Below are 24,524 nucleotides of genomic sequence, written 5' to 3'. Positions count from 1 at the left end.
ATTTGATGCTACATATCTTTCAGACCAAAATGCAGCATGCAGATTTATAGCTTCATTAGAAATGAAAAAACAATCAGAACCATTTTTCATCTTAGTGTAGTTGCAAAGATTTAAAAATAACTACCAAGGTTGACTAGAATACATGTGTATCAGCCTTCTTGCTGTTGGTAGTTTTGGGACTTGGTTCCCTGTGTTATAGGTGGCACTTTGAAATTTCATATATAAAATTAAGAAGATAGCTAAGGCAGCAACTCCATTTTTAGTTTATCTTATGTAATTACTTACAGTTTTTTAATAATGTTGGTCTAAAGAGTGGTTACAGCAATAGTATAATAATGATAATAGTAGTAGTTGATTAAAAAATCTTAATGAATAATACATACCTAAATGACAAACCAAAAAAATGAGTAAATAAAATGATTTATTCATAAAAGAAATACCATGTAGCTCTTAAAATAATATATGTTTACATGGAAGACATTAATAGCATTAAATTAAAATAAGCAGATTAGAAGGGCACTTTTCTGAAGTAGCTATGTACTTAGGAAAAATTCCAGGAGGTGTATGCATGAAAATACGGACATCAGTTTCCTCTAGAGGGGAAATGGCCCATAAATTAAATTCTTTTCTATTTGTTTACATTTTCCTCCTTATTTGTCTTAATAAACTTATATATCTAATAAATAAATATTTTTTCATTTATTTAGCTACTATCTACAAATTGCTGAAACCTGTTAGTATGCATACCGGAAAGTTCTAGGGTCAGGAGACAGGAGACCTTACCCTTAGTTGAAGCCATGTAACTTGCTAAAAGAGACCCTCAGCAATGCTCTCTGTGTCAATCTCTCTCAGTATTTTTGAAATAAATGGGTGGAACTAGATATCTGATTTTTTTTTTTTTTAAGATTTATTCGTACAGAACGGGGGTACAGGCCAGAGATGTGGAGGGTGAGAGGATTCACCAGGGACAGAGTGGGGAGCAGAACAGGCAGATCGACGCAGTACACTGCTGAGGGGAGCAGCGGGCTGGTCAGGAGAGGTCTGCCACACCATGTGGTCACCTTCGGGGCAGGAGGGAATTGAACTCATGCGGAAGTGGCTTTAGCTTCTCAGTGCTGTGCTTTAACCCGCTGCGTCACCAGGGAGGGCCCAGGTATCTGATTTTTAAATTCCTTAACAGACTGAGTTCCTGCAGAACTAGCAGAAGCAGCAGCCTTGTGTCCAGATTCCCTTGTCTCTCTCCCCAAACAGAGCAACTCTGTGTATTGATATTTCGCGTATATTGAGTTTCTTTTTAAGCTGTTGTTCACCAAAGGTAAGGAAAAGGTAGAGGGGATGAAAGGGACTATTCTATTTCTAAAATCCAGTAATTCTGTTTAATCTGTTCCCTTAAGCTTCCACCTTCTCCCTATTCATTGGCCCACACACAACTGCTTGTAGGACACAGCTCACCTCAGGTATTAGGATGCCCTCACTCTCCCGGGACCCTCAGACTCCGATAGTGTACATTCATGAGAGTGAGTGAGTAAATGAATAATTCATGTTTGAGGGGGTGCCTTTACCCTAGGTCAAATATAGAGAGAGCTGTATTTTTGTTGTTGTAGCACATGTGAAACACCATTCCAGTACTATTTATGAATTGTTTTTTCATTTGTTCCTGACCCACTGGAGTAAGAATTTTTTTCTACTCCACTCTGTTACTGTTTGGATCCTATGTATGGTTTGTTCACCAGTAATGTGTCACTTTTGGCAAGCTACTGAACCTCTCAGAGACTCAGCATTCTATAAAATGGTGAATGACCAAGTGGGATTGCACTATCTCCCTGATAGGTATAAAATTCTGTTAAATAATTTAGGCTTTAATAGTTCAGACTAATAAAATCAAATGAGCTACTAACCCTGGTGGTAATGTCATTGATAATCCAAAATTTACTGGATTTGGAAAATTTTGCATGTACATTTAGTGGGCCTCTGATTATTTTAGATCTTTGGTAAAACACATGATGTAGGTCTGACCTTCTACACCTGTATATGCTCTACCTCTCTATGCACTAGTGTCTCATGTGTCTATTCAGACGGGACTCCAGTGGGTCAGGAACAAATTTTACTCACATAAGAAAATAAGTAACTTCTGAAAATAAGCCTATCATATTACCTGGTACTGGGTCTTCTTTACTATATATATATATATATATATATAGAGAGAGAGAGAGAGAGAGAGAGAGAGAGAGAGATCTGTATTTAGAATATGCATTCTTAAAATGAATAGAAATCATTAGTATTTTAAGGCATAGCAAATATTCTTTGTCTAGTAAACTTAGTCCAGAATAAATCAGATTTTCATAGATATGTGTAAAAATTGGATTGAGTTCTTGAGCTCTATTTTGGAGAAAAGATCTCTGCAATTGGAGTTAATAAGCTTTCTGACTCAAAGAAACTCACTTCACTTTTTTTTTAAATGCAAATACAGCCCTCACAAAGTTGTGCTAGTGGTTAAATACAGCAGTTAACATGGGGCATGCTCAGTAAATGTTCCCTGGATTTTCATTCCACTTTGTCCTCATTTATCATTTTTAATTATGGCTGATAATTTCTGTGCAGGAAGTAGAAATAGTTCCCCAATTAAAGTATATTCAAGTTCTTTAGGACACAGTCCTGCAAAATATGAGCAAAATACTTTATAAAAATTATATTTGGTTTCTTTGTATAACCAATTGCCACAGCCATTTTTTTAAAAATGAGAGGTGATACTTTCATATCTCCAAGGATAACATTCAAGTAGTAGAAGTGAAACTTAAAAGACAAAATATTGAGTGGTATGTTCACATGGGCAAAATACTGAGTTGTTCACATGGGACCAGCTGCCCCCATAAGGATGGTGAGGCAGGCCACGGTGGTGGCTGTCAGGCCATTGTCCACAGCAGGCTCCTGACTCACACACCGGAAACTTACTATATATCACATCATCTCTTGGCATTGGAGTAAAAAGGCATATTCTGTACAGGTAAATACCTTAAAGCAAATCTAAATACTGTGTAAGCATGAAAAGTACTTTAAAGAAATTGTGTCGTTTCTATGTAAATAGTTAAAATGACATGGCATAAAGGATGTTTTACTTACAATGAGAAGTTCATAGCAAGTTTTTTTTTGTTTGTTTTTTTGTGGGTTTTTTTTTTTTGGTAATAGCAAAATACCTGCAAAAGCCCTGTTTCATTTCATAGGATAATGAATAAATAATATGCAGTATACTCACAAGGAAGTTTTTCACACCAGTGAAGATTGGTGAAACACAGCTGACTGACTACTTTCTATCTATACAGTCCCTCCGCTGGCTAGCAAACAGCCAGTCACATTCTCAGGCTCTCTTACTTTAGTAAATATTTTTTAATATCACAATTAGGAAACAGTGTCAGAAGCTACTGAAGAAAAAAAGAGTGCAGAAAACATGCCAATTAGATTCAGTCATTCTTGCTACTGGAGTCAGAGTGATAGAGAGGAATTTTTTCAGATTATATGGAAGACTATACAAATGCCAGACAAAATGTAGAACTTATCATTCCAGATATTATTTTGAAAGTCATTTCTCTTATTTTATCAAACAGACACACACTTCCTTGTTATTGTGGGAACGTTTTTTGTTAGTAACAAGGAGGCAATCAGTAAATAGGTATAATCTAAGCCTATCATAGCTACCAATAAAACTACTCAATCTGCCCAGGAAATGAAGGTGAGTGAGTTATTGGGGATGAAGAGCAGAGCCTGCTCATTTCACCATCTTGTTATTTGTGAGATTTGTTAACCAGATTACATGTCATAAGTAAATGAGAGATAACCTTTCAAAGTATGACGGTAGTCTAAACTATTTTGAAACCATTTCTCTAGAACCTTTACAACCTTTTTTTCCCCAGTATGGATTTAAAATTTTTTTTAAAATGACTATCTTCTATGAGGAGAACGTTATAAAACTGAATGAAGAACCCATATTTTAGAAATGTTTGTGAAAAAAAGATATCAGAAAGAAAGAAGAACAAAAACTAGTGTCTAAGTAAAAATAGAACCTCAGATAGGGAAGGAAGCCATGTGGGAAAATACCAGCTAACTCAAGGCAATCCATAAATGTAACCATACAGAAGTAGGAGAAACGATCCATAGTAATAGTCAACCAGTGTGATTATAAGTGAATGTAAAGAATAAACTTAAATATTGAGTTAGAGTAAATAGCTAAGTCTTAGTGTTTCTTTGAAAGATTTTGGACTCAAGTAACCTAGCTTTTTAACTTTAAGCTATGAGAGCGTTAGAATTTCTTTGGTCATCAGCTTTCACCAAATACCACTGAAAACCAGAATTCTCAGAAATTTACATCGAGATATTCAACACCAAAGAGTTCCAATTATTGCCAATCTAGGTTGGCCAAAAAAAGAAACCCAAAAAATCTTCAGAAAGAGAATGCATAAACAGAAGCTGCAAGTCAGGTATGCTAGGCATACTTGGCATATAAAAATACCTTTATTTGGCCCTCCCTGGTGGTGCAGCAGGTTAAAGCACAGCACTAATAAGCTAAAGCCACTTCAACATGAGTTCGATTCCCCACCCCAGAGGTGACCACATGGCACAACAGACTGCTCCTGTCTTGCCACTGCGCGTGTACAGAGCCCATGCTCATGAACAGGTACAAAGTCTGCAGCTGGCAGAGCCATGCCTTTGCCCTGCACACCCTGCTCCCATGTAATAAAGAGAAAAGCTTAAGCCAGATGACATAATTATGATCCACAATTCAATTACATAAATGAAAAGAAAATCCAAAGGGCACACATTAAAATCCTATGTTGTGTTTTTTCAGCAAATGACATCTTGAAAAGGTGTTGAGCCATCATGAAGAAATCTGGCTCTAAAATAAGAAAGAAAACCTGAGTTTAAGCTCCAGCACTACTAAGTATTACCAGTGGTAAAGTTGAAAATACGTATATTTTCAAAGAATCCATAGGAGCAGGGTTCATAATCTTATTTATACAGAAACGCTCTCTCAGGCCTTATCATGAATGGTTTCCACAGCATTACTAGACACTGCCTCCATTCTACTGTAAGTGCAAGTAATTACCAGAGATAGTTTAGGGATCATATGCTCACTGTGGATATAGGCATTCTTTCATACCTCTTGTGTTTACTTTTTATGACAGTCACCTCTGGTTAGCTTTTAGACTTTGTACTTTTTACCTGTGTGGATTTTTTTTTTTTAATTCTCTTTACTGAACAATAGTTTATGTACTATAAAATTTACCCACGGAAAAGTGGACAGTTTCCGTGATTTATAGTAAATGTGTATACTTGTGAAACTTTTGCGCAATCTACTTTTAGATCTTTCCCATGATCCCCAAAAGTTCCCTCGTGGCAATTTGCGTGCACTTCTGTGCGGTTTTAAGATGATTAGTGTTTTTCCCCTTGTATTTTCACTCACTTTCAGATTGCTTTGTCTAGGTTGTATATTTCATATTTATGGAGTTCATTTTTGTCCTTTATTTTGCTTTCTTTGAACCTTGAGTTGTTATTCACTCCAGTGACCTTGTTATGAAACCTTTTAAGAGAATCAAATGACAGTTCTTAGCCCACAGGAATTTAACTGCTATTATTCTATCGTTTCTTGGGGTCTTGTATTCTTATGCTGTTGGTACATGAATAGGGACTTGTGTTGGGGCGATGAGCTGTGTGTGGAGGTACAAGTTAGGGGTCTCCCCAAGAAGAAACCTGTGCCTGCAGTGTCACTCCCTCTGTGCCTGCAGTTTGCTTTTGTTAGAAGAAACCATCAAAACACTCTAGGCAGAGTGAAGGAGGCACATATGTATATTTCTTTTCATCTCTTTAGTGTGGAAAGAAGTGTAACCTTCTAGTCTTTCCCACAAGGAAATGTAGCATTCTAGAGAGAAGTCCATGTGTTTTGGAAAGCTGGCTAATTTTAGAACAAGAACTAGCTAACTTCTATGCAAAATGCTGCAATTTTGACTGGTGTTTCATTGAATATATGAGTTGATCAATTTGGGGAGACATAATCTGAATCTTCTCAGAATATAGAATCTTTCCATTTATTCAGATAGTCTCTAAATTTCAGCAGTATTTGTGTTTCAGTTTATAGGTCTTACAGGTTTTTGGTCAGATTTGCCTTAAGTATTTCATATTTTAAATGCTATTTAAAATATTTTAAATTTCCAATTGCTTATAGTATGTTAGTACTGCTGATTTTTGTGTGTCACTTGGTACTATCATATTCCACTGAACAGAACTCATTCATATAGCAGTTTAGCTGGGAATGTTACTGTCTGTCTTTAAAAAAAAAAAGAAAATGAAGTTAATGACTAGTTCTCTAGTAACAATTTAAATATTGACTATATAATAAAGATGTTTAGGATTGAGAATATCTTGCATTTCTTTTATTTGTAGTTTTCTTTCAGGAGGAGTTTGTTGTTTTAAAATTAAAGAACTTAGGGGCCCTCCCTGGTATCACAATGGGTTTAAGCACTAAGATGTTATCGCAGCCACTACAGCACAAGTTCAATCCCTGACAAGGGAGGTGACCCACATGGTGTGGCAGAACTCTCCTGACCTGCCTGCTGCTCCCCTCAGCAGTGTATTCCAGTCAGTCCTCTTGTTCTGCTCCCCACTCTGTCTCTGGTGAATCTTTTCACTCCTGCACCTCTGGCCTATACCCCCATTCTGTATGTATAAATAAATCTTTTAAAATAAAGTTAAAGAACTTAAACCTGTGGAAATTATATAGTAAAGAGAGGACAGATGGTGTAAAAGAGGGAGGGAAAGAATGGATGAATGGATGGAAGAGTGAGAGGGAATGGGCCTCCGAAGAATGGACATTTCAGCAGTAACAGGAGGAGAGACAGAACTTGGCCACAGTTGCTGGTGGCAGGAAGATATGGCAGGCAACTGAGTTCTCATCTTAACTGCTTTTAGTATAGAAGAAAGCAGGATTAGTGGTTGTTGCCTTCAGTGTAGTTGAAAGCAGGGCCATCAGCTGCAAGTGAGGCGGGAGACACTGGAGAGAAAGGTAATGCTAACGGGTCTCTTGAGGTTAGTGATCATGAACTTAAAGTGGTAACCATCAACTTAGTTGGGGATTTTTCACCCGTATTTGACCCACAGCACAGTGTTGATGCATTCAGCTGAGGTTAGGTTTTCTCCGGAGGCTTTGAGGAAAGAAAGAAACCCAAAGGATTGCACTGAAGCTGGCTTAAAAGGGAGGAGGCATGGGGTAATGAGGGGCAGGGACATGTGGCAGTGTCAGCCCCAGAATGAAGAATTTATGGTTTGGGGTATGAGACAGAAAGACTGGGATACTTGATTTGAGGGTTGCCAATGGTTTTCAGTCATGACCAGATGAAAGTAAACACTGGAGGGGAAGAGATCAAAGAACTGGAAGGCCAAGATACTACAAGGATCATCTGTGTGCATACTGAAAATTATGTTCAGGACCTGAAGTCCTTTATGTAATATTTTTAAATATCTTTTGTTTCTACTAGACTATTTGATCACAGTTCTAGTTTTACTTAGTAAGAGTTTTATAGCTTTTACAGTTTCTGTGTGTAGCCTTTAACTTTGCTCCCAGTGAAGTTGGGTTGTTTTTTTTTTTTTTTTTTTTTTTTTTTTTGTATTTCATTCCTCTATTGCTTTTAAAATTTTAGCCATTTTATTTATGATTTCCAAGAGTTATTTCTCACTTCTGTCTAGCTTTATATAGATTTCATTTCTAGAAAAATGTTAGTTTTTGATGATCTGTGGGATCTTTTGTAGGACACATAGTTCATGCATCAGAAGATGGTTCTTTTCTCTAGTAAGTTCCTATATGAATTCAGGAATTGTATTTTGCCCATCTTTTTTTTCTAAATGAGGACGTATACTGTGTTATATAATTAACTTTTAAAATATCTTTTCATTTTAGGTAGCAAAAAGTAAAGATGGAAAAGAACAAAGTGAAACTGTATCACCATCCGAAGATGAAACATTTTCCTGGCCAGGTCCCAAAACAGTAATGTTGAAACGAACATCACAAGGCTTTGGTTTTACATTACGGCATTTTATTGTTTATCCTCCAGAATCTGCGATTCAATTTTCATTTAAGGTAAGAGAAATGATTAAAATATCTGAAAACAAGCACAAGATGAATCCATTTCCTTTTTGTCTTCCTCTAACCCTCTCTTCCACCTTCTTTCTGTCTTGAAAGAAGATTTATATTAACACGTACATCGTTACTATATTCTGTTAGGTATTTTTCTTCCTTCTACAGCAAAAATGTTAATGTTTTTTGTTATAAACTCCAATAAAATAGCCCATCTATTTTTTCAGGACTTCTAATTCCAAAATTTACTTTTTCTAATAACTATTTTCCTACTGTCTATAAAGGGGGCAGGTTTTCTGGGAAGAGTATACAGAGAAAATCATTGGTTAAATATTCTGACACTAGAAAAAAATTACAAGATTAGAATAATACTTAACTTTCAGGCATGTAATATGATGGCAAATTGGAAACTAAACATGGACTTTCTCACCAGAGTGAACGACTTTCATGTGCTTCAGGTCTAGTAACCTGGTCTCCTAGGAGGCAGTACGGAGTGATTATGATGAGTGGCAGCTGACACACTGAGTGCTTGTTCGGGTCCTTTAGTTTATGAGCATTACCTCACTTCATTATTGGTCCTATATAATAGATGTGGAAACTTCACTGAGTCACATGAGTAAGTAGTGTGCCTGGATCTGAGGTTGGCCACACAAGTGCCTGATACTGAGCTGTTATAAACAGTGTCCTGGAAATAATGATATTCACAGGAGCTGTGAGAACTGGGCCAACCCTTTTAACATCTTTTGGCTTCTAGATTTTCATTTTATTTGTGAGAATTGAATTAGAAGATTAGAAAGTCCTTTCTGATAATATAAATATAAATCTAAGACTGTCTTTTAAAACTGCTCCTGGAGATTACACTCTTTTTATCATATCTTTAAGAATTATAAATAATTGCTACCTTTGCAATTGAAATTGACCAGTTTAGCTTTCCTAAGTTGTCTATAGCTAAATGAGCTGTATTCCCTAGGTAAAATGGTATTGCTGGGCTCTCTCTTGGGGTGCAGTGGGTTAAAGCACAGCACTAAGAAGCTAAAGCCACTTCAACATAAGTTCCATACCCATCCCAAGGTGACCCACATGGCGCGGCAGACCTCTCCTAACCTGCCCACTGCTCCCCTCAGCAGTGTACTTTGTCAGTCAGCCTGTTCTGCTTCCCACTCTGTCTCTGGTGAATCCTCTTACTGACCCTAAACCTCTGGTCTGTACCCCAGTTCTGTATACATAAATACATAAAACTTTTTTTTTTAAATGGTATTACTATGTGTTAGGTCATGTATGAGAACACTCGACAATTTAAGAGTCCCTCATTTTAATTGCAGCACAAGACTGCAATTTCTTTATTTTTGTTTTGTTTTGGAGAAGAGCTTTGGGTCATGATGAGCATATATGTAGTGCACTTTTTATAAGATAATGCTACCAAACACAGACCAAAAGGACTTTATTATCACTGTTAGAGAATATTTTTTGGAATTTATTAGCATAATGTAACTGATCAGTATGGTCACTGGAATCCAGAAAGCTGGGCTTGAACCCATCTCTGCTTCTTATTTGCTCTGTGATCTTGGGTAAGTCACCTGACAACACCTATACAGGTTCTGTGTGTATTAAACGATAACATCCATGTAAAGCAGCATAGAACTTGACATACAGTAATTGCTAAGTAAGCTGTAGCCATCAATACAGTTATTTAACACAGATGTTCTTATAAGTAATCTCAGTCTTGTAAATTTAACTTGGAAAATATATGAAATTTTGTCACTCAATTCAAAGAAGTTATAAAAATATTCAATATTATGTACTTTATGGAACATGTGCAATTAATACAACAATGTCTTTAATATATCACTTAATGGCAAACTTAGCAGCCTCAGAACTGAGTTTATAGCCAAAAAACACACACACACATATGTCTGTATGTATGAATGCATGTTGCATGCAGATGTATATTTGGGCAACTGTAATAAAGGTAAAGTTGTATAATAAATTATCAGCCTTTCACTAGATGTGGTTTTTTTTCTAGAGTACATTGTAATTTTCATATGATAGAGCCTCAATAAATGTACATTTGTGTATTAGATTTTCAAACTTGTGTATTTTATTAATATAATAACTTGCCAAGTTGCCTTTCTAATTTTCTAGCTTGAGATAAAGAAACTTGGCAGCAAAATAGTTCAGTAGTAATGAATGCAACAAAAAGATAAACAAACCTCAAATTCAAGAAATAAATATGTAGCAATTTGGACATAACTTAAAAGGACAGATCTGGGCCCTGTAAAAACCCTAAAGGCACATTTTCTTAAACTATTGGACAGTCAGTGGAGATTGCATTAGTCCTATCTCCCTCTACGTCAGCTTCTTCCACCACCTTTCCTTCTTTACTTATGCCAGCCCCATCCTTCTGGCAAAAGGAACTGATAATAAGATGGTAATTCACACATTTTGAGGTGAACAGTTTGAATTGAAGTGAGCCTTGCTGTGATTTTACTTGACTTATAAATATGTATACATAGTTGGATTTTTTTTTTTTTATTTTACAGGATGAAGAAAATGGCAATAGAGGAGGTATGTATAAAAGTTTTATAGTTTTTTTTCTGAGGTTTTTTTTTACATCCTTGCCTGTGTTCTTTAAGGAATGTTAAATGAGTTGATGTAGTTTTGAAGCCCAAATATATAAATGCTGTGAGATTTATAAATAGATGTGGGAGTTATAGAAATTAAATACTTTTATTCTAGACTTCACATTTTTATGGGTTCTATTATCTCATCATGATTTGACCATGTGATGATTTATTATTCTCTATATATTAGTACTAATGTGGGAAATGTTAGGAACCAGCTAAGGTTTTTAGTCATTACTTATCTTTTGAATGTGATTCTCTTAGATAAGGACTTTTATATTTACTTGATTTATTAACTGAAATATTGAAGAGTCAAGTATTTTGGCTCTTCTTAGTCATATTCTTGATATAAATATTATGTTAATAAACTTAAAAGGAGACTGTTCTAGGTAGGGCTCTTAATAACCCCATTTATTTTTGTCTTGAATTTATATGAGCTGAATGGGTTAAAGTTAACACAAAATAAAATGCACCCATTTAAAAAACTTATAATTGTAGATTTAAAAAAAAGTTGAAAAAGTAATGCTGTGTTCAACTTCATCCGTGTTACAATGGCAGTGGCTGAAACTAAGACGCTAGCATTGGTCTGGCACTGCAGTCTAACTGCAGGCCCCATCTAGATTTGACCAGTTTTTCTACTGGTGTCCTTCCCCTGGTCCAGGTTTCCACTTTTCAGGCTGCTCTGGCCTGTGATGGTGCTTCAGTCTCCTGGTCTTAAAACTTTTTTTTAATAATTAAACTTATTGGTTTAGTTGCTTACATCGTTGTTCATTTCTGGACAGTGTTTGCTTTCTCGCCTCAACTGTAGTCCCGCTAGTCCTCCCTGCACCAAGGCACCCGTGACCACAACCACTGGCCTTGGTGCTCTTCTCTCCCCTGTCCGATGCCTTTACCTGCTCCTTCCCTGCCTGAGGCCTCAGATCTGTGCCATGACCTTAAAACTTTTGAAGAATACTGGGCCATTTATTTTGTCGACTAGTCTTCAGGTTTGATTTGTCTGATGTTTTCTCATCGTTAGTTTGAAGTTATGCATTCTTGGCAAGAATACACATTTGAACCTATTTTAAGTATAGTTAAAGTTTTATTTTGATGAATGTGTAACGTAGCTCCAGTGAAGATATAATATTGAAAAGAACTTTCTCTCAATCTGTAAAGGTGCTTTGCAATCCTCTCCCATCACCAGTCTGCCAACTCTGCTACCACTGCTTTGCTTTCTGTCATTATAGATTAATTTTGCCTCTCACAGAATTTCTTATAAATGGAGCAATACAGCATATATTCTTGTGTCTTTCTGTAGGCATAACGTTTCTGAGATTTACAAGATTGTATGTATAGGCACTAATGGAACTTCCTTTTTTTGATGTGTAGTTTCTCTTGTATGGACATACCAGAGATTGTTTATACACTTGCCTGTTGATAAATCCCTTAATATTGATACCTGGTTAGGGATCTTGGAATGATTATATTGAGGGTTAAAATGGGAGGAAAGTTGTTTCTTTCAGGATTATCAGAAGTAATCCGAGAGAGTGGGCCACATGGGACCTGCCATGGTTTCACTGTTATGCAAGATGGACCACTCCCGTGTCGCCATCTGTCCCCCACCAGGGTTCTGGATGGACTCCAGTTGTTACTTGCAAGGACTAGAAATAGGTGTTAATGGGCAGAAGCAACACTTACAATGCCAGCCTCAGCAAGAGAAGGGAGGGTGTGGGTCCTCTGTCTTCCCATCAGCCTGGAGGGGCATGTGCCCCTGTCTGGGCAGCCTCCCAGGCACATGCCATCGAGAACTCGATGGCCTTCACCTTCTAGTCTCAGCTGGCAGAAACACACTTCTAGTAAATGTAGACAGACATAAGCTGTTGTGCAAGTGATTATGTGTCTGATATAGGCCACTGAATGAAGAGATTTAGCTATATGCTTTGACTGAATGACTTATTTGTAAGTTAAAACCAGAAGATCTAGATCCAACAGAATGAGAGTTGGAGAGGCATGAAAATGTGAGATTAAGGGATGTGAACTATTGGGGAATATTGTGCCTAGATACTTATTAATTCATACCTATCTCTTTCAAAACAGGATTTGTGCTCACATGCAGAAATGTAATTTAGTAAGATAAAAAGTAAGATTCACAGCATAAATAAAATGGATTAAACTGGCATTCAGGTTTAGTACCCATAATCATGTGCTGTAGATCTTCCATTGTTGTGAAAGATAGGCTATAAATTCACTTTTGAGCTTTCCCACTGGCCAAAGAAAAACAAATTCTTATCCATAAGAAAAATGATTTTTATCCATAAGAATCACATCTGGTTTATACTAAACTCTTAGGAAATTGTCTCTTATGGGCAGCCCTCACAGTAGAAAACAAAGTAATATAGATAATGTGCTAACATCATTTCCTTATATGACTGTTTTTCAACAGACCCCTCAATGCAAACTGATTTCAGAAGCCCAGTTCAAATTCGTTGTAAAGACCTTCTCTACCTGGTGCTCAGGTTTTGTGCTCAGGGACACATGACAATGTCTCAAGACATTTTGGTTGTCACAGTTGGGGGTAGTGGATACCCTAGTGATGTCTAGCAGGTAGAGTTCACAGGTGATGCTGAAAGCCCAACAGTGCAAAGGCCGTCCCTCAGCACAGTGGTAAGAAACCCTGGGACTATGATGATGGACACCAGAACACTGTGATCCAACAGTATAGGCCCATGAGAGTTCACTTGTTCCATGACAGTCGATTTCAGGGACTGGGTGTTCAAGATTATATGTCCAGTGAGCTTTTCTATTATCCCTTACAACTGAATTTAGCTTGAGTTACTGCAATACTTTGTGATTAAGCTATCTGGCCATTGCATGTTACTGATGACAGAATGACTATAACTAAGATAGAAGTTATATTTTAAGAAGCTGGAGAGTTAATATATTGGTATTACCAATAATAGCCAGAATAGAAAGTAGTAAAAGAATGAAATCAACTAATAATGTAAATAATTAAAGCATAATGAAATTTAACCTCAGCAACTATAGCAGATTGAAGGGAAAATAATTATAAGTGAAGTTTACCAAAAAAATTAAAATCAATAATTTAAAAGGTGAATTGAGGAATTAAAATAAGCCCAGATGGTACTTTTCTTTAAGGCAAGAGAAGTACAAATACAAGCATCTTATCTCCTGTGAAGCAGAGTCTATCAGAGATGTTTATGAGGTCCCAGATAGTCTTACTTTTCCTTCCAAAGAAGAGGATTATGAACAGATATGACAGTACCTGGACAAGGTTTTCCCTACTCTACTCCTATACTAGGAGGAGAACTGCTGGGTTTTTATTGTTTTTTGGAGGGAGGGTGATGGAAATTAGCATATAATTGAGGAATTAAACTACACCAGGTGTCATATCAGCCTATGTTATAGTATGTTTAGATAAAAATCTATATATGACATGCGATGTAATGTATGTGTATATATGGAATTACATATATTTTGAAAAGATTAAAAGAGATGCTTTGGGGGAGTGAATTGAGAGCTGCATTTAGAGGTTGAAGGGATATTTTGTGAAACATGAGATTATTAAAGATTATTTGAACATTTACAATTAGTGAAAGTTGCAGATAGACTGTCTCCCTCCTTCTTTCCTGGAAACTCCCTATTCATGTTTTACAGACACTTAGTCTGAATGAATGTTCTTTGCTCTGCAGTAAACAAGTAGAGACTTTCTGTCTCCTAATAGATCTGTTCCTGGGAGGTGGTGGCAGCAATACAAATCTGATATGGGGAAATAAAAAATAAGAGAAAAGGGTGATTATCACTAAAAACTGGTCATTAGAATATGCACAAAATGTTCTGCATACCCAGACTTTTTAATATGTTTATGCAAAAAAATATGTTTTTGTTTGTTTTACTTTATGAACAAAGATCATTAAAGATGAAAACTGCTGGATTTCCGGTGCCTAGTAAATACTTGGTACATAATAGGAGCTTGGAGCTGTTTTGAGTGAATGTCCTATGTAAAGGAAGCTTCTGCTACCATAGCTCAGCGTTGTTTCCAAAACTGTAAGATTTAGCATATTAGTATCTGTACCTCTACTCTCAAAGAAGAGTTACCCTCTGCCTTTCTATTTTGCTTTCACCGTTCTTCCACCTGCCCATTTAACACATCTGGTCAGTGACATTTTTGAAATTTATGTTTTATTTCAGATAGCTGCTAAATATGCATACTGAAACAATAATGACATATAGATGTATACACATGATAATCTTGGACTTTTTTAAATAAATGGGTAAGGTGATCTAATTAGATGGGAGATTACAAAATCCTCCACTTTAAATGTCTTAAGAAACCATATTTACAATTTTCTAAAATGAAAAAAAGTTTAAATGTATTTAAATAGGTATTATCAAGTAGCCAATTTTTAGAAGTTGATTTTCTTTAAGAGCCACACTTAAAGTAGTAAGAAAACTTAAGTCAAGAAAAAGTTGGCAATCAAGAAATATTCTAAATCCTGTAAGAAATTTGAAATCAAGAATTTCACAGAGCTAATTAGAAGTACTGAATAGATAGGGCTGTGAGGTGGAAAGGCCAAGGTAAGTCTGTGACTGAAATATTAACTGTGTAGATGGTCCTCTAGAAATAACTTACCTATAAATAATGTCGTTCTTAAATAATAAGTTGATTTTGAGCTGTCTTTTCCTAGTAGCTCCATAACTTCAGACCTCAGTCATAAAAACTGCCTGGTGATATAGTCACACCTTTTCCCTGATAGTTTGTTCTCCAGTTAATCCACATTCAAAATATATAATTCATAGATCCATTTAATAAAAACTTCATTTGTAATAGTTGTATACAGTGCTTTTGAAGTTTAACAGATAACTTCTCATCTTTGGCAAAAAACCAGAATAGAGATACTTACACATGAATACTAAATACATTGACTGTTAGAAATGTATTTCCTGTTGTTTATTCACTGAGTAAATACTTTTTGAGTCATTAGTTAGGAGTGTCTGTAGATTAATTGCTGGGAAGGAAGCAGTGTGGCCTCCGACCTTAATTCTTTCAGACAGTTGTTCCAAATGTCACCTGTTATGAAGTCTTCCATACCATTGCCTACAGATCCTGTCACAGCCTTGCTTACCCTCTCCCTCTCCTCAGGCACTCCCTCTGCTCACAGCACCTACCACAGTCTTTCATACGCCTAGATTGGAATGCAGAACAGGAGCTTTACTTTCTTTAGTGCTTGTTTCTTAAAGCCAAGGACAGTTCCTACAGCATATGTGGTATAGATTCTGGCTTCGAGATATTCTTACTTTAGTAGGTGATGGAAATAGTTACCTAAGTGCAGAAATAGAGGTATGTACAGTTATTGCAGAATCCCGGCACAGAAAATTATGTAGCCACTGGGGCAGGATTGTCAGGTGCTGTCCTTTGTAATGTTAACATAGGAGTAGGATTTCCTCAGGAAGAATATTTCAGAACAGAGTTCAGAGATATTTAGAAGTTAGATTTCCCCAAATTTGGTGGTAGAACCAGGGGAAGGATTGTATGTCACCAGCTAACAATGCCTTGTGGAGGATTATGCTTCGCTTTTCTGGTATGAGTCAGTGGGTAGATGGAGCTGTCACTAGCTGAGGGATATGTGTGGGGAAGCATATCAACTCCTTTCCTCTGAGGAAGTGAGTTTAGTTTGGAATAATTTGCATTTCCAATGCCTGTACACTATGCTACTTGAAAATTCGGGTGTGTAGTTCACGGAGGAAGATGAGAGCTGAAGAGATCTGGAAGTCATCATTGTAGGTGTTGTAACTAATTCCTAGGGGGTATGAAAACAGAGAGCATGAAGACAAAAGGACCAGGGTAGGACCTCAGGACAGCAACATCTATGAGTTGGCCAGAGAATCAGGAGGGAGTCAGAAAATGAGTTTTGGAAGGCAAGAAACCAGGTGTCTTGCTCATTCAGAGGTAATAATTTCGAGGGGGAGGAGGAGGAGTGATACCTAGTAGCTAGGGCAAGGCTATCAAACCGGGAGAGAAATCGTTAGGACGGGGACCAGAAAGACACGTGTGGGTCAGATCTGGTAAGGAGCAAGTTAGTAGAGTTTCTGAGAACAGTTTCGAGACACTGGACAGAGGAGTGAGGAAAGCAGGTACCAGTGATTTGGTACAAAAAGTAAACCAGTGAAACCACAGAGGACCAGAGTGGAAGGGAGTAGGGTGGCATTTTGCCCCCACAGATAGATACTTGTCAATGTCTGAGAAACCTTGAATTAAAAGCAATCAGTATTGAGTGAGTATAGACTGATCTTGTGAGAAGTGTGACAGTGAAGTGTTAGAAAATAAAATGAATGCTAGCCATGTAGGACGATCAAGAGAAGTTTTTTTGTTATATTTTTAGGTTGAGAAAGATGTGTGAGATCTGGAGGGGAGAATAAAGATCAACAAGTTCTTACATTTAACAAGAGAGATTTAGGGGAGCAAGTTGCTGAAGAAGGCTGGCAAACACTCAGATAGGTTTGGAGAAAGTAGGGATGTGAACAGATTTAAAATTAGGGTACAGCAATTTGGATACAGTGAGTTAGTACAAAGCTTTCAAATAGTGTGAGGAAATCAGAATGGAATAGCCAAGTTCAAGAAGGTTATTAGAAGTTTGAAAACAGCAACCCTGAGGGAATGGAATTGAAATATTTAGTGAGCAGTGTCAAGAACTTAGCTGAACTTGGAAACTATAAATCAGTGAGTTATGCAGTTTTATGCAGCTGAATTAGCAAGCCAAGAACAGGAAGAGAGCCAGGCATATGGTTGGGTTTCTCCATAGTTGGAGATTGGCAAGTTGAATGCTTTCAGAGGTCAAGGGGAAAGGAAGTTGAAGTTGCAGGAGAATTTTGTTGAAATATTGATCCATGGTTAATCTTAGTATGAAAGTGATTCCTGGAGAGAAACTGAAAATTCTTAAAGAACAGGGAGGAATAAGGGAATGGAAACTCTTGATGAAATCACAGAGTTAGCTTATTAATTGGTTAAGGGATTTGAACATGGGTAAGGCCAGAGTTGAAATGATAGTTGCTAGTGGTTAGAACACTGTAAAAATTTTCTTTGAGTTTACAGATAAATTAAAATCTATCATAACTGTAAAAATGGCTGATTCTAGATGTGATATGTAATTTGTTAAGTTCCTAAAACTTTAGAACGAAGACAATGCTACAGATACTTCAAATACTCCAGATCCCAGGGCTGTTTTGTTCCCCTGGCACATTGTAAGAACTCAGTAAATATTTGTTGAATGAATAAACATCCTTCGCTAGGTTTAGGTAATTTATAATGCCAGATGCAGCTCATGTCTGACACCTAGTGGTATTAAACTCACATTACTGTCACTAAGTGGCAGTGCTGTCCTTCAGTTAACACTTAGGGGGTATTTTATAGATCAGCTGTAGTGCAATAGCTTTGTCCCTGAAACACATCTCTAAGGTGTCTTTGTGAGGTTTTACTTATTGTGGTTTTCTAGGTCTATGATTTGAATCAGTCAGAAGTGAGTACTTATTGAGTATACACTATTTGCCGGGCACTGTTCGTGAGCTAGAGATTATGTCCTCCTGATTGATTTTCAGTGCATCCTCAGAACATTCTGTTGGGCATGGCTAACTTGTTCAGGAACCTAATTTAGGGTTTTATTCTGATTATACTCGTGAAATTTTTCTAATTGACTTCATGACTTTTGCTGCTATCATTTCTGTATTCCAGTGCACTGCTTTTTATTGATGTGAAGTAGGTACTGAGAAAATTGAGAGCAGGACTGGGTGTGTTGTCAGCGTGTATTATCCACATCGTGCGTAATTTTATAGACTACGGAGAATCATGTGAGAATTTTCCTTTAAGAAAAAGCAAAGTACTTTTTCAGGTATTTAAAATATTTCTGAATGAGTCAACAGGTTATCTGGGATTTTCTTTGAAATTTTAGGGAAAAGGGGGGCTATAAGTGAAATAAGATTAACAGATATTTTATAATTGTGTAAGATACATTCTACTGTTTTCTCTACTTTTGCATATGCTGGACATTTTCCACAATATAAAAAACATAGATTGAAACTACGTTTATCATAAGTTAAAACATGGTCTAATTTTGTTCTAATTGGTGTTACTTGGATATACAATTGAGCATAAAATATGTATTTGCTTTATAATAATGTGATTGAAACCTGACAGGTCCAGTCTACTGATAAGGTCCAGAATTTGGGCTCTAAAGCTTGTGGTAATTGTTGGGGTCACAGATTGGAGACTTGAGAGAAAAAAATTAAAGTGCTGTCCATCACTATAGAAATGAAAATGTGAAGATTTAGAAAACCTCTAGATTTCATAAGTATATATATAGTGTGTGTGTGTATATATATATATATCTGTATGTATGTGTGTGTGTGTGTCTGTGTGTGTGTATATATATATATATATATATATCATTAGTGCTCCTGCCTTTGCCAGGGGGGAAAGAGTGCTCAGTAGTCTGCCATACCAGTTTTCTTAATTTGGATCTGTCTACTTATCATATAGGGTGCATTTATCAATGATACATGTGGATTTTGTTTTTGGGCAATGTGTCTCTGTTGGTCTCAGAAGATCATTTGATATGCCACCAGCAAATCGGAGCTCCAAAATTAACTATCAGAAGTCTGTTTTCACCAATTAAAAGACAGCTATAGGCAAAAATATAACTTCCAAGCGCTTTTCCACATGTCTTTGTCATCTTAACATTTTAGCGTCGCCTCTATCCATTTTTATAAGACAGTAATAATGTTAAGGATGGATAAGTGCCTTTTATTCCACTCCTGCTCTTGAGCCAGGATTCGACATTTGTTACTACTGCTCTTACAGTTTTTTGCCTTAATGGGACCATAATTCCTAATTTTTGCACAGTGAATTCTACTTACCCTGTTTTTTTTTTCTTTTCTGTGACTATTATCCCTCAGAGAAATAAAGATCAATTTTCATCATTCCAACTTCACTTTGATAGCTGTCGACTTCATTCTGCCTTGTGGTTTCAATTATTTTTGTTCTAAAAGATAAGGAATGATTTCACTAAGCTATTTAATTGATGTTCTCTAGTTAATGCTTAAGCTTTGATATTCTTTTACGTGATGTGTCTCTTCAACCCTCCACCCTTGTGAAAGGTATATTTCTTCCAGGACATGTATAGAACGTTTACATTGATGCACAGTTAAATTGCAACAGCCTTCTCTTATATAGAGAGACAGGTATTTTTAACATCGTAGAAATCAATAAAAAGAATACTTTAAAAACATCTCATTTTAAAGCTGAGAAGATTGGGTTCTTTTAAAAAAAAATTGTTCAGTAGCATGTTTGAGAAGAAAAAAAAATACCTTAACCTCTGTGATAGCCATTATTTTCTAGTTTTTGCTTTTGGTTAAAATATGGGGTAGTATTTCTTTGTATTTCTTTGTGTAGCATATATAGTCTTCATTCTTTTCGAAGAAATTCATTTTTCTTGTCTGCAGAACTATAGGGTTCCTTGACCTATGTATGTTTCTCTGGTGTCTTCATCATAGTGTCTTTCTTGTAACTGGCATAGTTCACATTTTGTTGTCTCAATATAATAAGTCTGCCTAGTCTGTTTGCTTCATATATTTAATATGTTAATTTTTGAAATAAGTTTAGCGTTGCAAATGATTTTGACTTCAGCATTCTCTAAAGAAGGATATCAGACATTTAAATTGTCCTAATGGACCAAGCCCACAGGCCATATATTAGCTGTCTGAGTTTAGAACCCGTTCTCTGAAGTCCTGTGTAGTTTGTGTATATGCTGTTGTTTTTGTTGTTGTTGTTGTTTTTAAGCAGTGCTATATATTGCTGTTTTTACTATAGTCTGTCTTATTTTGCTGCCTTTGTTTCTTTAGTGTTCTTTTCTCTTGGCCTCTGTGCCTCAGCTTTCTCTATCACATGACCACTTTTCAACTACTACTCATCACGCATTTGCACTGTGACATGTTGTGTCCCTGACCTCAGTCACTGTCTGTATATGAGCTTATCTAAAGCTTATCAGACTAGCACAGGAAGAGTACTTAAACTTTTTTATTAAATACCTACTTATATTAGGCATTATATATGCATTTTAATGTATTTTCTGTTTGAATCCTCACAGTACTTTTGCCAGGTGGAAATAACTGTCATCATTTTCATTTTTTAAATGTGTAAACTAAGACCTAAGATCCAAATATATCATTTTTTTAAAAATCCCTTGGAGATAGGATTGGCAGATAAAATAAAGGATGTCCAATTAAATTGGAATTTCTAATATATAACTAATAAATTTGTGAATTTAGTAAAGTATGTGCCAAATATTACAAAATCTAGTAACCCTACTTAGAAAATAAATGTAGTGCTAGGGTTTTAAAACATGTAATGTGGTCATGTGATCTGAACTCTTAGCTACTACACCATACTGGATATGGAGTAGGAAAATTGTATCCACCTGGACAGTCATCCAGTATTTGAGTACCAACTACTACATATATGTGTGTATATATATATTTTTCTCAAGTTATTTTCCCCCAACTATGCATATTTACTGTAATGTAAAAAGCATATGCATTCTTTGTGATTTCAAAGTGTAATATTCAACTTAAAATAAATAAATATATATATATATGTTTATGTTTTCCTGTTTAAGTCTTTTTAAATATATTAAGTAGCATAAAATAGGACATTTTGGTAACTGGCCATTTTAGCCATTCTCATCCATGTGAAAGCATTGTCTTTTTTTTCAAACAGATTTATTTGTGTATATTAAAAATAACACATTTCCCTTTACTTTTGGTAAGTCAAGGAAATGACACTTGAATAAAGTACTTAGCACTGATTTGAAACATATCTTACATGTTCTCAAAAGTTGAGAAATTATAAAATACAGATGAGTTGAAAGAGGCTTTTACTCAGAATTATCGAGGGAAGGGAAGGAGTATTTTTCCTAGTGAATTTCCATAATGTGGGATCAGACTTTTAGTTTTGCATATTTAGAAACTGACTTGCAGAAACTAAAGAAGCAACAAATTAAATGGCACACATTACACTTGATACTTGCAGTTTACAGTTCCAGCAGATTTGTAGACCGCATATACTTACAGAAAAACACTCTTAAAATTAATGAGCGAAATATTTAACTCAGAACATCAGGGGAAATGAAAATTGGAAAGTTATGTTTCTTAATGAAATCTGCGTGTAATTAAGGGATATCTGTGGGAAAAGATATCCAGAAGGATTGTTGAATAGCTAGCAATAACAAAGACAACATTTTGGAGATAGGCCAGAAAGGAAAATAAACAAGAATTTAAGTGACAACTCTCAGCAGATATAATAGTGCTTGCTTCAAGTTTGACCTATGTTATAGTCAAGTTAATCTTCATATTATTTTCAGCCCTACTATATAAAATGAGTTGTCAATGGCTAAGTCTTTAATTTTGCAATAGCAGTCATTGTAGAATTAATATTTTCTTTATAGAAATTAAAACTAGGCCCTCCCTGATAGTGCAGTGGGTTAAAGCACAGCACTAAGAAGTTAAAGCCACTTCAGCATGAGTTCGGTCCCTGCCCCGGAGATGACTCACAAGGTGTGGCAGACCTCTCCTGACCTACCCACTACTCCCCTCAGTAGTGTACTTTGTCAGTCAGCCTGTTCTGCTCCCCACTCTGTCTCTAGTGAATCCTCTCACCGCTCCTGCATCTCTGGACTGTACCCCAGTTCTGTATATATAAATACATAAATCTTTTTTAAAAAGAAGAAATTAAAACTAAATTAAATTATTTTAGTTTATGTGTAAGTGAAATTTTCTAAATTTTTCACAAGTTGTGATCTTGCTCCCCAACTAACTTTTTATTATTGTGTTCTAATAAAATATTTTTAAGTAAAATAATGCTTTGGAATTTTTTAAATTGTCCCTCAGGAAAACAGAGAAACCGCTTGGAACCAATGGATACCATATTTGTGAAACAGGTTAAAGAAGGAGGGCCTGCTTTTGAAGCTGGTTTATGCACAGGTATTGAATACCTCCAATTTCTTTATTTACTTAATTTCTTTCTTCCATATTTCATTTTCCCCCTGTATTTTTTTTTCTAACATTACTAACATGATGTTAGTTATAACATCAGTTATCACTATTTTTGGACCTAATTAGTTATATACCTTTCTTCTTACCAAATGAACAGGTTTGAACCTGTTACAAAATTTCATAAAATGTGGGTATTTTAAGTTACCTTTCAGCTAATGACCTCCTGGATGTCCTTTTAAAAAACCTCTTTGGTACACTTAATTTTCACCAGGAATCATGAAGTAACAAAACAATCAAGATTATTTATGACATAGTTGAAATACTCTTGAAACTCCTACTTCTGGAAGTACATAATTAAGTAATTTACATCACAAGGAGTAGCATAAATCTTCACTTTAGTGTAAGCCCAGTTGCTTTTATAGCTATCAGTGAAGTGGTCAGATAGTTGTTCTAAAATATTTGTGATTTTTAACAAGACCAAAGTAGAGATATATTTTATTATGGGAATTAATGAAAAAATATCTTTTACCTGACCTTTGAATGAAATGTCTTTTTAAGCTACAGATATTATTAATAGTGGGTGTAATTGCTAAAATTTATTAGATTGCACTGTTAATTTGTGAGTTATATTTTTCAGCACACTTAAAGTAAGTATAATGTCCATAACAGTATGTATATCAGTAAACATGTGGGATTCCATGACCTAGAATATATCATCTGCCATAGTCTAAGCTTCCCGAGGTTGAGAATATGAAATGGAGATGCTCTGATAAACATACAGAAAGTACTTTTTTTCCCTCTCTCACATTTGTTCTTTCTCAGTCTTTTACTTTCTACTACCTTGCATGTTTCTGGGTAACCTATATATCCTTTTCCTTGTTAAGATGAAAAATACATTAATATATGTGAAGTCAAAACTATGTACACATGCACATTTAAGCTCTGCAATACAGCACTTATCAATAAATAAAGAATTGGAGAGAATACTACAAGGAGATCAGCTGTACTAATACTAGAAGTAAAACAGTGAAGCCTATTGAATAGCACTTCTCTATTAGAAGTGGTTGGATAGACAGAGGATAGTAGTACTACAACTCAGAAAACAATGATGGGGAGTAAAGAGTATATTGTGATTACTTGGCAATTATATCTTGTGAGGTTTCTAAATTCATCAGTGACTAGAACTCTAGAATTAAAACAGCTATATTTTATAAGAAGCTGTGTATATTAAAATTTGGCTTCATTTTTGTAGAAGATACGTTTAAAATGAATAAGAATATACCACCTTTGGTATATATCAAATATTTATCAGTATATATCAAATATTTCAGAATTATTCAGAAGTGACTTATTGAGGTACAATTGACATATAATATATTAGTGTCAGATGTATAATATGATTTGATATTTGTATGTTGCAAAATACAGTTGATACCTGTCACCATACATAGTTACAAGAATTTTTACTTGTGATAATAGCTTTTAAGATCTACTCTCTTAGCAACTGACAAATATGCACTATAGTATGAACTATAGTCTCCATGCTGTGCATTATAGCCCCATGACTTATTTTTATTATGAAAAGTTTGTACCTCTTGATCCCTTTCACATTTTGCTCACCTTCCACATTCTACCTTTAGCAACCAGCGGTCTGTTCTTTTATCAATAAGCTTGGTTTTTATTTCGCTAACCTTTTTGTTTTAATTCCACATGTAAAAAAGATTGTACAGTGTCTGTCTTTTTCA

At 35.7% G+C, this 24,524-nt stretch overlaps 1 protein-coding gene across 3 annotated transcripts in view; it reads left to right on the top strand.

Moving 5' to 3' along the window:
* Positions 1-24,524, top strand: part of ARHGAP21 (Rho GTPase activating protein 21) — a 94,245-nt gene that overhangs the window by 29,037 nt on the left and 40,684 nt on the right. For all 3 annotated transcript variants that reach the window (XR_001145938.1, XM_012731332.1, XM_012731331.1), the window contains exons 2-4: positions 7,943-8,122; positions 10,660-10,684; positions 22,675-22,767. Coding sequence is in view for 2 of the 3 variants with exons in the window: in XM_012731332.1 (XP_012586786.1) it covers positions 7,943-8,122; positions 10,660-10,684; positions 22,675-22,767 (298 nt within the window). In the remaining variant the exon portion in view is untranslated. The remainder of the gene's footprint in view (positions 1-7,942; positions 8,123-10,659; positions 10,685-22,674; positions 22,768-24,524) is intronic.

Source organism: Condylura cristata, unplaced genomic scaffold (assembly GCF_000260355.1).
Source record: "Condylura cristata isolate star-nosed mole 26May11 unplaced genomic scaffold, ConCri1.0 scaffold00030, whole genome shotgun sequence".
Taxonomy (NCBI): domain Eukaryota; kingdom Metazoa; phylum Chordata; class Mammalia; order Eulipotyphla; family Talpidae; genus Condylura; species Condylura cristata.
Note: the sequence above shows the minus strand (reverse complement) of the source record. Positions and strands in the feature narration are given on the sequence as shown.